This window comes from Chroicocephalus ridibundus, chromosome 7, assembly GCF_963924245.1.
Source record: "Chroicocephalus ridibundus chromosome 7, bChrRid1.1, whole genome shotgun sequence".
NCBI classification, from domain to species: Eukaryota; Metazoa; Chordata; class Aves; order Charadriiformes; family Laridae; genus Chroicocephalus; species Chroicocephalus ridibundus.
Window position 1 is genome coordinate 48,092,111 of NC_086290.1, and position 13,942 is coordinate 48,106,052.

General features: G+C 47.3%; 1 protein-coding gene across 6 annotated transcripts in view; it reads right to left on the bottom strand.

The window, feature by feature from the left end:
* AUTS2 (activator of transcription and developmental regulator AUTS2) overlaps positions 1 to 13,942 on the bottom strand; it is a 798,001-nt gene that overhangs the window by 70,717 nt on the left and 713,342 nt on the right. For all 6 annotated transcript variants that reach the window (XM_063341185.1, XM_063341187.1, XM_063341183.1 and 3 more), the window contains one exon: positions 4,578 to 4,626. In XM_063341185.1, coding sequence (XP_063197255.1) covers positions 4,578 to 4,626 — 49 coding nt within the window. The remainder of the gene's footprint in view (positions 1 to 4,577; positions 4,627 to 13,942) is intronic.

Genomic DNA, 13,942 nt, shown 5'->3' on the forward strand with positions numbered 1-13,942 from the left:
TTGCTCCAGAGCCCTAACAGCGAGCTGGGAAGAAGCATTTCAGTGAGGAGAAGAGGTAGCATGCAGGGCCAACATTTGCAGACAGCAGCCCTCCAAAAAATCGAAAGCAACATCAAGAATGTACACCAAGTGAGTGAGGATGCTATATGGATTCCTTCAGACCCTTGGAAAGGAGGGAGGCAGCAGCAGTCGGTTCTCTGGCATACCAGCCATGTTAATATTGCACGGATACTATCTACATCGTAGTGGATCCGCTTACATTCAACGCGAGATGCTGAGGGGACAGTTTACTTAGAGCGAGAGCACTTCTCCACAGCCAAGGATCTCCAGTGAACGGCATCAGCAGAGAAGTATTTGCCAACTTTAGCTCCCTACTTGGTTACAGAAACAGATGTTGTAGAGGATCCTCAAGAAATGATTCACCACAGACAGAGGAGGAGAGAAACAACAGTACGCCTGTTTTTCTAGGGAAGGATATTGCTGCAGAACCACCTAAAAAGCCAGGACTTGATCTGACCGGTATTTCAGCCACCGCTGAGAACTAGTAACCCAGACGCCTTGATCTGCCTCCAGCTGAGAGTATAAATATTTCCCTGACAGCTGGTGGTGCCAGGAAGCAGAAGGATTCATAAAGTTTACATGAACATCCTGTAAACAATTTGAACATAAAAAGCTGTAACAGCCCAATTGTGTTTCTGATCAAAGGCAAACTTCAATATACAGCACAAATGAAAACTTCATCACTTTGGGACTCATTTCTCCCTCCAGGAAAAGCTGTTTTCCAAGGGTACGTAGGAGGGAGTTAACATAAATGAAATACACAGTAGTAGTAGGAGCTGCCTGCTCTGCGGCTTCAGATGTGTCTATTTAAATTATTAAGAGATAATGGAATTTAATTATGCTGGAAAGTCACGTTACAAAAATTCATGAGCAAAACCTGTACTTTGGCCAGGATTAATGGTGCTAAGGTTGACACTCTCAGAGGGCAAGGAAAAGCTACGTTCTTCCAAAGACAAAGATCTTAAGCGGCAATCCCAAACTGGAAGACCCAGCCTCCAGGGAGGGAGGGAGGGGATAGACCGGGAGACGGAGGCGGGAACCTCCTCTTCCATTCCTTGTCCATCTCATTTATTCAGATGTTAACAGCTCCTTTTTCAAGCATTACTCCGGGCCCAGGCCCTCGGGTGCTTACCTCCCAACACAGGCACCCTGATTTCCATGGGAATCATTTCCCTAGGTAATTTTAAGCATGACAAGGTAAAGCGTTCCTGCCCCGGCGATGGAGCGCAGGGCTCCGATTCACGACCAGGGATAACTCATTTCAGCGGCAGCTACAGCGATTCCTGCCCTGGGGACCAAGCCAGGTCCCTCCCAAATTCCCAGCCCAGCTGCAGACACGGCGCAGCGCTGGGGACCTCCGGGAGCGGCGGCAGGACGCAGCTGATGTGGGAACCCCGCAGCCCTCTACAAAGCAGCCCCAACACCTACATGCCGCCCCCCAAAACTCACAGGAACCTTCTAGATTTAGCGATGCATCTTCCCATTCAGCTCTAAGGGCAGCTAACTCCTAAATGGAAGTTGAGAGACTTCTCCTCGAGGGGTTTTACCCTCTCTCTGAAGGAGGTCTGGGGGGGGATTTCACTTTGCTCTAGATTTTTTTTAAATTATTATTATTTCTGAGGAAGGGACTGTTCCACATTACACATCCCCACTAATCCATCACACCTCCAGCTTGATCTCATCTTCGGCCTCGAAGTCCACAACTAAATGACGGAAAGGGGACAAAGATGCAGATACGAGACCTAAAACGCTTGAGGATTTCTACCTGTTTTGTGACTACATTAACTCTGTAATTTCTGCTACCTCAGCTATAAATAATTCTGCAAAATAAAAGTGGCAAGGGGAAAAACAAAAAAAAAAAAAAAAGCCTGTGTGAGACAGGGGTTGCTGGGGGACACGTGAGAGGAAGGGCTGGGGACGGGGAGGGATGCGCACTTGTCAGTCTGCCCAGCCCGGCCCGTCAGCCAGCGGCTTTGAAGGTTTCATCGCGACTTACCCAATGCAAATCTGACCTTTCTTACGAGTGACTTTTATTGCTTTTGGCAAAAGCGGCCACGGACAACACAGGGGGGGGAGAAGAACTGGCTTGGAAGCAAACAGACCGAGTTGCAGAGAGAGAACTTGAACTTGGAATATATCAAACTGACAGCGCCGGGCGGTCGCCGGCCGTCCCCAGGGCAGGCACTTAGAGAAGGCAACGGCCTCCCAACCACGGCAACCAGGGCCCTGCACCTGGCTGCAAGCAATTATTGACATTATCTCCAAACAGGGGAGCTTTTTTGAGGCTCTTTTCCTGATATTTAGTAGTTTGAATGCTAATCCCTTTAACAAAACTGTCCCCTATGCTTTTTCTGCCCTCTTTCCCCTTAATCTCTTTCTCCCAGTGGAAAAAAAAAAAAAAAAGGGGGGGGAGGGAGGGTGGGAGGAAAAAAAAAAAAAAGAAAATACCAGTCAGCCTAGTTCTGGCCGCACCTGGATTTGCATTGATTCTTCCCTTGTCATTCATGTTACCAACAGGAATTAGCATATGGCTTTAAGGGGAAACTCAGGGGGAGAAAAGAAAGACGCCATTTTGATGGAAATAAGGGGCAAAGGAATAATCTACCATCCACTAAAAAGCTTATTTGTGTACGGTTTCCCAAGCAAAGCCTCGAAAAGCCCATGTTGATTTTAGGCTACACAAAGAAACCCTAATCCTTTCAAGGGAACTAAATCACCAAAGAAAACTACCTCGGCAGAAAAGGCTCCCTGTCAAGCATGGGTATTCACAACCAAATAGATGCCACGAATCAAGCTCGGTAAGTAAACAAAAATAAGAATGTGGGAAATGTGTTTGATTCAAAAAAAAAAAAAAAAAAAAGAAAGAAAGAAAACGAAAGGAAGAGGAAGAGGGGCCTACTCTTCATCAATCACTGGGGGAGGAGAGCCCCTCACCCTGGTTACAGGCCTCCGCCAGGAATGTGGCTTCGCCGCTGCTTCTCCTGCCCTGGCCCAGCCCCAAGAAAGGGCTGCTCAAATGCCAAAGCTTTTTACAGCGAATTAGCAAACTAAAGATGCAGTCACATGTAGCGCGGGGGCCTTGGGTCACCCCAAACACACAACTCTTCCTTTCTACTTGTCCCAGCCACCGCCTACCGAGGGGGAACCTGTAAACGCCATTAGACAGCAGGGAGGACAGATAAACTCGCCACATGAGAAAACCCAGTTAGACCACAGACATAATCCACCCAGACCGCACTTCCAAAGGATGCTAATACATGAAAAACAGGAATATGGATCCGTAAACACAATTAAATGTAGGTATAATTCAAGATGCAGCAAAAGATTTCAGAAGCAACGGCATACCAGCACGGGAGTCCCAAACGTAACGGAGCCACGCACTGTCCCCAGCGAAAGCGCTACAGCTTCGTGGAATTAAAATGTACAGAAAAACACCATAATGAGCCACTGGAATAACAAACCCAAATCTGGTGAGAAGCACACAGGACAAATACTGAGCAAATCCACAACTGGTCAACAACAACAAAAAAAAGACCTAAATTCCAAATTAATCAAATCTGTCTTCTCTAATGTAAACTGACTCAAATGTTCCAAAAAAAGCACTAAGTTAAAATCCCGTGGGTTTCCAGCTAGAAGCACACCCTTTTACCCAGCAGCTCTCAGGCACTGCCATTAAGAAGCAGGACGGTGGGGTGGAAAACAGACGCATTTTAAAGGTTTTGAGTAGAATTCAAAAAATTTTGAATGACACTCGTTGGCGCATCTCATTCCTGGAGCTGCTCCCTCCACCATCCTCGCAAACACACACACACCCCCCAAACCAAAAATAAGAATTAAAAATTAAAAAAAACCCGAAAGCCTACAGTCTTTCTAATAACGCTGCTTCGGGACAAGCTCTGCACAGAAGCTCACTGGCACTGATTTAGGGCAAGTTTTCCCTTAATGTACTGTTATATCATTAGCCACTCTCTCTTTGGATTGCTGTTTGGAAGAAATTAATGGGATACTGAATATTTAAATGTGGCCCTCTATATCATTTATTAACTCTACAGAAAGCACACAGCACAGTAAGCCATGGTTTATGACTATTATCCTGTGAATACTAAACGTTGGCTGGTTATTACTGTCAGCAGTGCAAATTGGCTATTCATAATTCCACGTCTATCACGGAGCTGATGAGTAACAATCAAGTTAAAACATTTTGAAAACTCTTACAGTTATTTAAATGAGCTTAAATTAAAGCCATTTGTAAAATAAACTATTCCCTAATATTGTTATTTAAATTAATTCTGACCTGGCAGGCAATGCATTATTTAAAGCCTTTATTTTATATTGCTTAAGCAAAGCAATTACCAAGCGTACAGAACATGTCTGAAACCAAGAGAAACATAAAAAGCACTAACAAGCTGATTGCGACATTTCTGCAAGACAAGTTACATTTCATCTCCCATTGAAATTGCCATGAAAAGAAATGGGGGGGGGGGGAAATATGTTTGTGATGTGAATTGCAGTCTTACCTTTACTTGTAACAGCGTTGAACAGTTTTTCAGAGCTGGCATCAGATGCCTGAAAGACCAATAAAAAAAAATACGTTACATTTTCTGCAAGTGATAGATTTCAAAAGGCACGGCGGTGTATTTATACACACACATATGTATGTATATTTTAGGGAAACAAATCAGGTGACAAAACCAAGCGAGCTAATGGAAGCTGCGGCCTCCGAAGAGAATGCCCATAAGGTGGTGCTGTTTGGCTGTGCTTCACCGCCCTGCAGTGCAGCTATTTATTTGGAAAGATTCTATTTAATAAAGAAAGAAATGATTTATTTTTTTTTATTCAACATATTAGCTGCACAGAAACTATATTTTTGTACTGTGATTATCCAATGCGTTCTGACATTGATTGTGCAACGGAGAAGAGTCATGATTTTGAATCAGACAGCCCAGTTTCGGGAATTTGCAGAACTGCGGATTTCTAAATTAATTTTTGAAGTATTTCTGGAGATCCCTACCATGCCCAGCATTTCATTTTTACCATCTTTAAAGCAGCGTTGATAACTCAGGTGAATAATTTTATAGGTGTTACATACTCTTTGAAAAAGAAAGATCATGTTCGTATTTAGCATTAGCATATATTTCCACATAAGATTTGCCTTTGTCAGAATAACTGATTATTGACGCCACGCTCTGTATAAACTAACGATCCATTTTATTTTTCATCAAGCCACCTTCATCTGTGGGAGGTTTTTTCTCCCTCCTAATATTGTGTTAGTACCTTATCTACTACTGCTGTTTGTATACCAGTATGCCGGTTAATCTACCTGTTATTAAAAAGCCCTACTTAAGTTTCACGCAAAAATGTTGAGCTCCTCCTTTCAGAAACTATAATGGCAAGAAACCAAACCAGGAAAGATAACACTGCAAATGTGAATTTTACCAACGGCCTGAGCCCCAAAGCAGGGAGCATTGAGTTTATGCGTCTGTGCACAGCCGTGTGTGCGCCCACACACACACACACTACACACGTACACACATCTAAAGCTTCAACTTCTCCCACCTACACCTTCACAAAACGCAGAGGGCTCTTCAGTTTTGAACCATCTTGGATCCAACCCCAGTGAGAGACAGGCTGCTTTTTGAAAATACATCCGACAAAATGAGCTCAGTAACAAGATGTTGCAAACAGGGGGGAAACGCAACACTCGACAAAGATTTTTAGTCTTCTCCTAGAATCTGTTTTCTCACCGGGTTCGGGAAAAATAATTAAAACCACTGTCTATTTGGAAAGCAGGCTGCGGTTTTTTTGTTACAGGGTAGGAATTTCTGAATTCAAAACCAGATAAAAAACATCAGACAATAAACACATATCAGGAATCTCGACTGCACTAAAAACTTCGGTGGGAAATTACCGACAAATAAGTAGATACAGTTCAGGCTGCATATCGTAGTGGAGTAATACACTGAAATAATTTGTTTGCCCTCAAGTTCGCAACGTACAAGGTTTCTATGATTAATTATTAAAAATAGCTTTATTCTTTTTCAGACTTCTAGACAGATTTTACTAGATTACTGTTAGCTTATTTAAAAGCTGAACTGGTGGATTTCTTCTCGATTAAATACCTTGTAAACACCGGATTTATTACCCAATGATGGATTTATTATTCAGTGACGACTTTCTCTAAATTAATGAAAATATGTAAATAATGCACAAATTGAAGAGATCAAGAAGGCCATATGCTTTAAAGAGCAGTCCAGTACTAGTCCAACAAATTAAGAGATGCCCAATCCTTTCCTAACCTCGCCAGCCTGCTCTCTGATTAAAAATAATAACCTTTTCCAGTGACTTTCATCTGTTGTTGTCTTTTTAAACACACCTTCTCTCAGAAGTCAAAACTCTCCAAACCATCCTTTCTTTTCAGAAAGAAAACGCAATATTAAAAAAAACAAACAAACTTCTTACAGTTTCAGCCCTTACTTTAATTCACTGTTTCAGAATGAAACAGCATAGGGAAGCTGCAAGTTTCCTATTTGCTTGATTTTTCCAATCACTAGAAAGAGAAAAAAAATCTTTTTTTTTTTTTTTTTTTTTTTTTAAGAAGTTTGCTCTAATGCCAAGCGTAAACCAACAGACTGTTTTTACACTATGGTTTTTCAGGTGAAATCTTTTTCTGTGCTATTGCATGAACCAGTCAGAAACCCTGTTGTGAAATCTGGAAGTGTCACTTCTCGGGCATAATGTGGTGCACAATTCATCCTGCCGGAGAATCACTCCTGAGCAAACCGGGGGGGTGATGACCAGTACAATATGCACCTAAAAAAGGAATAATTTTACCAAGACAAAGCTTGTCCGAGAGTAGAGCTCATTTTGCATTACTGACCACACGCTACTGAATGTAACAGCAACTTGAAAAACCCCATTGCCTGGGTTACCACAAAAATAACCCATTTCACCAGCCTGAACCGTGAGATGGAACTTTCACTGCCTATTTCATTACTTTAAATTTTGGTTTTAAATCTAAAACCGTAATTAGGGTAACGTATAACCGACACAGTAGCAAACACAATCTCTGCCAGCACACAAGATACTGTATCGGTTTTGATGCAACTATTTTTTTTTCCACCGTTCGGTAGCCACACCGTGCAACAACACCGAAGGAACAAAAGCCCAAATTAACGTGAAAAACCCCAACAACTCGGCACTAACACAGGAGGACGACCTGCAACGCCTTCGCAGTGCCGACCGAAACCCTCCTCCGCGCCGACGGGAATCCGCGCAGGCAACAAAGTGCTGTTATTCCGCGCTGGGTGCTGCGAGGCGACGCGGCCGGACCCCGAGGGCTGGGAGCGGAGCCCGACCGTCCCTCACGGGCGAGGGCAGCGAACCGGCCTCTCCGCTCCCCTTCACCCTCAGCACTGCCAGCCCCTTACTCGAGCAGCTGAGGGAAAGCCGCTGTCTGTTGGCAACCTTACATTTTGGGAACGCAGAGGGAGCCGGACACAGTGACCATCCCGGGTCTTTATGTCCTGTCACCCGCGGGGTGCGAGGAGCCACCCAGCCCCGGCTGTGCGCGACGCTGCGGGAACGGGGCCGGGGAGACGAGAAACACTTCCCTGCCCGGCACTTTGGCCGTTGTCCCTTCGAAATCCCCTCGCTACCAAGCGCAGCTTAATCCTTTTCAACATGAAATGAAACAAGCCAGCAATCCCTCGGCTTAAAAAAAAAAAAAAAGGAAAGAAAGAAAAAGAAAAAAATAACATCCTAACGAGTGTTTTTCCCCCATCCAGGAATGTGCTGTCATTCAAGTGGACGTATGACTAAAATATTTCCTGTCCAGACAGCGCGGTTTGACTCATTCCTGGCACGGCCCCCGCTGCCGCACTTGCACCGGCCCCGCCGCCGCGCACCTGCCCGCGCCCCGCGGAGCCACCGCGGGACCCCGCGCAGCGCCGCCGCCGCCCACCCCCCGCCCCGGTCCGGGGTGCCGGGGCCCGGCCTCCCCCCCCCCGCCCCGCGGGACCGGCCGCTACCCCCCCACCCTCCGCCGCCGGAGGTGGTGGGGGGGATCCCCGCGCCACCCTGCCCGGCCCCGCGGCGTTACCTGCTGAGCGGGGGCTCATGGCGGTGCGGGAGGTGCGTGCGGGTGCGCCGGGAAACTCCGGTCCAGCGCGGCTCTCAGCGTCCCGCAGCCGAAGCCCAACTAATCCTTTCGGGGACAACTCGGAGGGGAGGCCGCCCGGCGGACATCCTTCCCGGGCAGCCGGGCCCACCTCCCCGCTCCCCGCAGAGACGGATCCCCGTGAGGAGAGCGGCGGCGCGGGCGGGCGGCGCGGGCAGCGCTAACACCGCGGCGGCAGGACAAAGAACACCATGTGCGGCGGCGGCTCCGCGGCGGCAACTCCGGGTCCCGGGGCGGCGCGGCCCCTCCTGCCCACGCACCTCCCTCCGCGGGTCCGTCCCGTCCTTCGGGCGGCTTTTAAGGTTGTTTTTTTGGTTTGGGGTTTTTTTTTTTCCTTCTGCTTTTTGATATTTTTTTGGGGGGGTGGTTATTATTGTTTTTTTAAAAAGTCATGCCCGTCCTCTCCCGAGACAAAGCGGGCTCCCGCCGGGACACCGTCCCTCCCGCCGTCCGAGGGCTCGCCGCGCCCGCGCTCAGGTGAATTCCATCGGGGAGAGGCAGCGGCCCGGCCCCAGCTCCTCCGGCCCCGCCGAAACAACCTCGCAATGCCTGTAATCCCCGGGGGGGCGGCCGCTCCGCTCCGCTCCGCGCTGCTCCGCCCGGCCCGGCTGCGGGCTGCCGGGCGCTCCGCTCCGCACTGCGCGGCGCTGCCGGAGCCGCTCCCCGCCCGCCGCCGCCAGCTCCGCCCTCGCCCCGCCCCGCCGGTGTCCCCGACGGCGGGGGGGGGGACGACGGAGCGGGGGGAGCATCCGCGGGAGGCGCATTCCCCGCGCCGCGGCTCGGCCGGGCCGGCGGAGCCCCCCCGGGAGGGGCGCGGAGCCTCCGCCCGCGGCGGCGGGGCCGCTCCTCGGGGTGCGGGGGACACACACACCCCCCTTCGCGGAGCCGGACGGTCCCCGCTGCCCCGGAGATCGCGGCACACCAGCGTCGGTCGCTAAGGCTCGGCGGGAGGAAACACAACCGAAAATACCATATTGCATTTAATAATTCTTTTTTTTTTTTTTTTAACGGAAATTCAAATTTTTAAAATGGAAAAAAAAAATGTCCCCGACTTCAAGGCAGGGTGGCCAGTGCGGAGCCCCCCAGCTGGCTGCAAATTTGTACCTGCCGGAGACACGGGGCTCTGGGACGCACAGGTGGGGCCGGGGCTCCTCAGCTTGCAGGGACCCGCCTGACTCTAGTTCCAGCACCAAACGTTACTGTCAAGGGGCAGTGGGTTTCTTACTCACTGGAGGTTTCTCTTCAGCGCTGCACACCATTAGTAATAGCCACCGCAGAAAATAAATGCACAGCTACACTATTGTATACATGATTATTCACTGAAGCAAGGCAGTTGGAGCCAAACGATGCCTCCTATACGCCAAGCTGCTGTGAAGGAGAGGCCGTGGTGCTCCTTGGCACGGCATCCCCACGCAACGAGGTGTTTCCTGGGAAATGGATAGGTGCTACGATAGGTCTTACAGGCTCGCAAGGAGCCCGGACTTCAAGGGAGTGTTTTCAGGATTTCAAATCTTGAAATTGGTTTCAAATCAATACTGGGAGTGCTAGTGGAATTAAACTCCGGTGGGCTCCACTTGGATTTGAGCTAAATTCTCAGAAACAGGGTTGACAAACCCTACTCACCTCCACCCCTGCAGCAGAGCTCAGCCTGGAGGAGGTGATTCGCCTCTGGAAAAGACAGGAACTACCTACACCCGCCAGAAATCCAAACCAGAGCAAGGGCTGTGGATGCGTGGTTGGCCTCACCTGAGACAGGAGAAGCGTCACGCACCCAAAATCCAAGGGGAGCTTGGAACGACGCACTCATGTCCTGGCCCAGCTCATGTCCTGGCCTTGGGGACGGGGTACAATGAAGAGGGACAGCCCTTCTCCCGGGCACCGCGGTGGGCGCATGGCTCCGGGCTGTCCCCGAGCGGCGGCGCAGTGACCTGGGTGCAGCCACGCACCGACCGCGAGAGAGGGGAAGGAGGGAAGGCAGGGTCCGAACCGTCCACGCAAATAGAAGTGCTACACTTAAAATAAAGCTCCTAAGAAAACATTTCTACCAATTACTGATGTGTAGAACTACAGGATTTTATGCAAACATTTCTCATTCGTTCCTCAGTCCATCACTGTGCGACCCATTTAAGAACAGTTTTTCTCCTCAGCATTACATCGTGGCTTTTCCAAAGCTCTTACTTGAGGAATAGTTGCACCGACCGCAATGGTCTCCACCGGGACAGCTACGCGGGAGATGCACAACAGAAGCGACAACAATAAGCAGGAGTCGGACGCATCCGCAACAGCCCCAAATTCAGACCGTGTCTGCAAACACTACAGCGCTTTCCCTGTGAGTCTGCTCAGGAGAGGGAATACTTCGGTGAAACCGACAAATCGCCTTCATCAGAAAATTAAAAAATCACGGCCAACTTCAGGTCCAGGTTACAGCAAAGGAAATAAAGAGTTCTTCGAAGCTGCCCCCTTAGCAGGGTTATCCCAAGATTTCTACAACATATCTGAGCATGGACTTTCACTGTTAAAATTTCACCGGTTTTTGCATCTCCTAATAAATATATATTGCAAAGAGTCATCTTCTGCTGTCAGAGAGGTGGTTTCCATCTCCTCCTCTAGAAACCCAGCAGAGACGGCTTCACCTCTGGTTTCTAGAACAAACAGCGGAGAGCAGCCAAAAGCCATTGCAGTCGCTCAGCTGTTTTACGAGCTCAGCGAAGGAAATGCATGGCCTGAGTGCAGTTTTCATTCTCCACCAAAAATAAATTAATAAAAGCATTAAACCAGGAGAGTGTTCTCCGCACAACAACCGGAGGAGCCGGGGACTGCGTGGATGGCGAGACGGTACCTGGACGAGGAATTAAATGCGCAATATTAAGGTGTGGCGGCTCATCTGTTCTATGAGCACTTTGGTCAAGACTTTCTACATCTCGACGTGGTAAAGAACTGGTCTAATTAAAGCCTAGACTCCTCACAAGACTTTAATTTGATAAATTTAGCCTGGATTAAACTACAGGCTTGTCTGTACTGGATTTTTCAAATGTTAACCGCATGCCACACCTGAAATCTCAGCATACACAAAATCAGAAATGCATGTACCTACTCATCTCCCTCGGGCTGTTCAGGTTTATTGGCAGGGCTGTGGGCCTCATTATGTTCATTATTCGTGCCTTAGAGATAAGTCGAGGACCTCTGTTTTCCTGCTAGAACATCATACACGCACGAAATGCGTTTTATAATTTTAAATGAGGAGTTTGGAGTTTAGGAATTCACCCAAAGCCAAATTAAATCAAAGGGAAAAAAACGCCACCCCACCACCTCCTAATGATTTCCATGGCCTTTGGATCAAGCTTCCCCCTCTCTTGACAGCAATACTTTCCCGTGTTTTAGGATATGCCTGGATAGTTTTTTGAAACCTTCTGTCTCTTATCGGTGTGGGACCTTGCCAGGATTTTTTTCATCTGTCTGTGGTCTCTGTCAGCGTCGACATTTGTTTCTGCCACAACAACAGCCAAATGAAGTGCATTGAGCTTGGATCAAAAGCGATTTCAAGATCTTTCACTCTCTGAAAGAGGTTTTCAGATCCAACCGTTTCATAAAAATGACCTAAACCCGCCTAGACGGCAGGCAGAGGAGCAGACATTTGTTTCCAAGTCATAGAGTAATTCCAAAGAAGAATTACCCATCCCTGGCACAAGGAGCAAATGAATATTGAAATTACAGCAGATTATATTGGATTAAATTATTTATGGCAAACCTCACCTCACCTGGAAGGTTCTGCAGCTTTTTTCCTGGCAACGTGGAAACGGGATATTCCAATTCTTTGGTATTCTGTGAAAGACTGGAAACATTTATGTTTCCATTAAATTGCTAATCTTTCCAGAAGACACAATGGTGTCTGAGTTTGGAGCGTGATTACGATGCCTTATAAAGTCCTCTGTAATGCTTTAAAAACATACATAATTTTGCCCATTACTGGATAGGAGATGCAGGTTCTTTTCCCCAAGAAAAGAATTTATGGAGCTATCAGCGGAGTTTTATGACTTTGAACAGTGAGCCACGGCATAATGTCCCGACCAGAAAGTACTTAAACTCTAATGCTTTAAAGAGGTTCAAGAAAAGGACCCGTTCTTGAGAGTGACCTAAACAACGGCAAAATCACCGCCGGTTTATGCCGTAAAAAGGTAAGTAAAAGTAAATTGCGGCAAGGCTGGGATTTGCCAGGAGGCGCAGCATCGGCCCCAGGCTCCTGGCAACAGATGAGAGCGACGCTTTGTCGACAGCCCTTCTAGCCGAGAAAGAGCTCGTGGGGGCCTTCTGCAAGGTAGGGCCGGGAAATGGGATACCAAAACTGAACGCACCTTTGAGAAGGAAACAGAACTGCTGGACTATATAACCTCCCTGGGCACCTTCTCAACGCAAGCGAAGCTTTTCGTTTGACAAAGCAGAAAACTTTTTGCGAGAGCGTATTAATGACAGTGCAACTTTTTTATTATTTTTATTTTTCTGCAGCACTTGCAAAACTAAACCACTTTGTAATCCCTTCTTTTATGCAGAACAGATTGCAGTTTTAAGCAGAGGCCCATAAACTGCAGGTTCAAAGAAACCTGAAACTGAATTAGCATAAAAGCTGGAATTCTCATTTAGAGGAACAGCAAGGCAACTGCTCTGCAGGCAGTTTTATGATTTTGGTTTCAAATGGAAACAAAGATAAAAAGTGGGGCTCGGGGAACAATAGGGCTGCTCTCTCTTCCCCATCCTTATGGGCCTGGACCTATAAAACTTACATAAAAAGTGGTCTCCACTGCTTCCGAGGACAGAATTTAGCCTGGTTTTGCACGCCTAGAGGAGGTTGGATGACCTCCTGAACCGCAGCACTGTACCAAAGAGAAATCTTCACTGTCCTACAAGCGTGAAGCCATTTCTCCCTCACGCTTCTCCAAATGGTGTGAAATCTCTGAGGTGAACACCACAATCATCTTTCCTTCCCTCTGCCAGTGATGAAGAGCGAGAATCCCCAAACACATTCCTGGCTCTAGCTTCTAAAATACACGCATTTTATCTCGTCTCCTGTAGACCTTCCTGTGGTTTGAACTCTGAGTAACTAAATACACGATGAAACATGGGTTAGCTGGATTTAGCTTCTACAGACCTTGCTGGGCTCCCGAGCTGCTACCGACACTACACAGTCTAACCGGGAACATTTGTAAGATCCTATCACTGAGTAAGAAGAAAAAAAATATAAATTCTTCGCCATCCACTAGCACTGCTGTGCGTAGACTTCATAAATGCACCACTTTTAAGCTCTGGCCATTATCTTCCCCTAATTTCTGCCTGCTAGCAGGTTCTGCAACTGAAGAAGTATTTCAAATTAATACGTCTGCCAATATCTGGGTATTGAATCAACTAATAAGAGAGAAATATTTTTCATTCTCCTCTTCTTGGTCAGAAGAAGAGACTTTCTTATCACTGAATAAAGCATCCATTACTGCGTGCTGTAATCCCATTCTGTCTTTCAGGTCATTTTTAGCCCAGAAAATGCTGAATCAGCACCATAAACCAATCAAGTAATTTCTTTCATTTTCTAACATTCAAGCAAAATAATGAAAATCACATCTCATTTGATGAGGAGAATATACGGCAGAATTCTATTCTTCCAAGGATAATTTTAAAAGAGGTATGCCAAGTAAAGACATACTATTGCAAAAACATGTA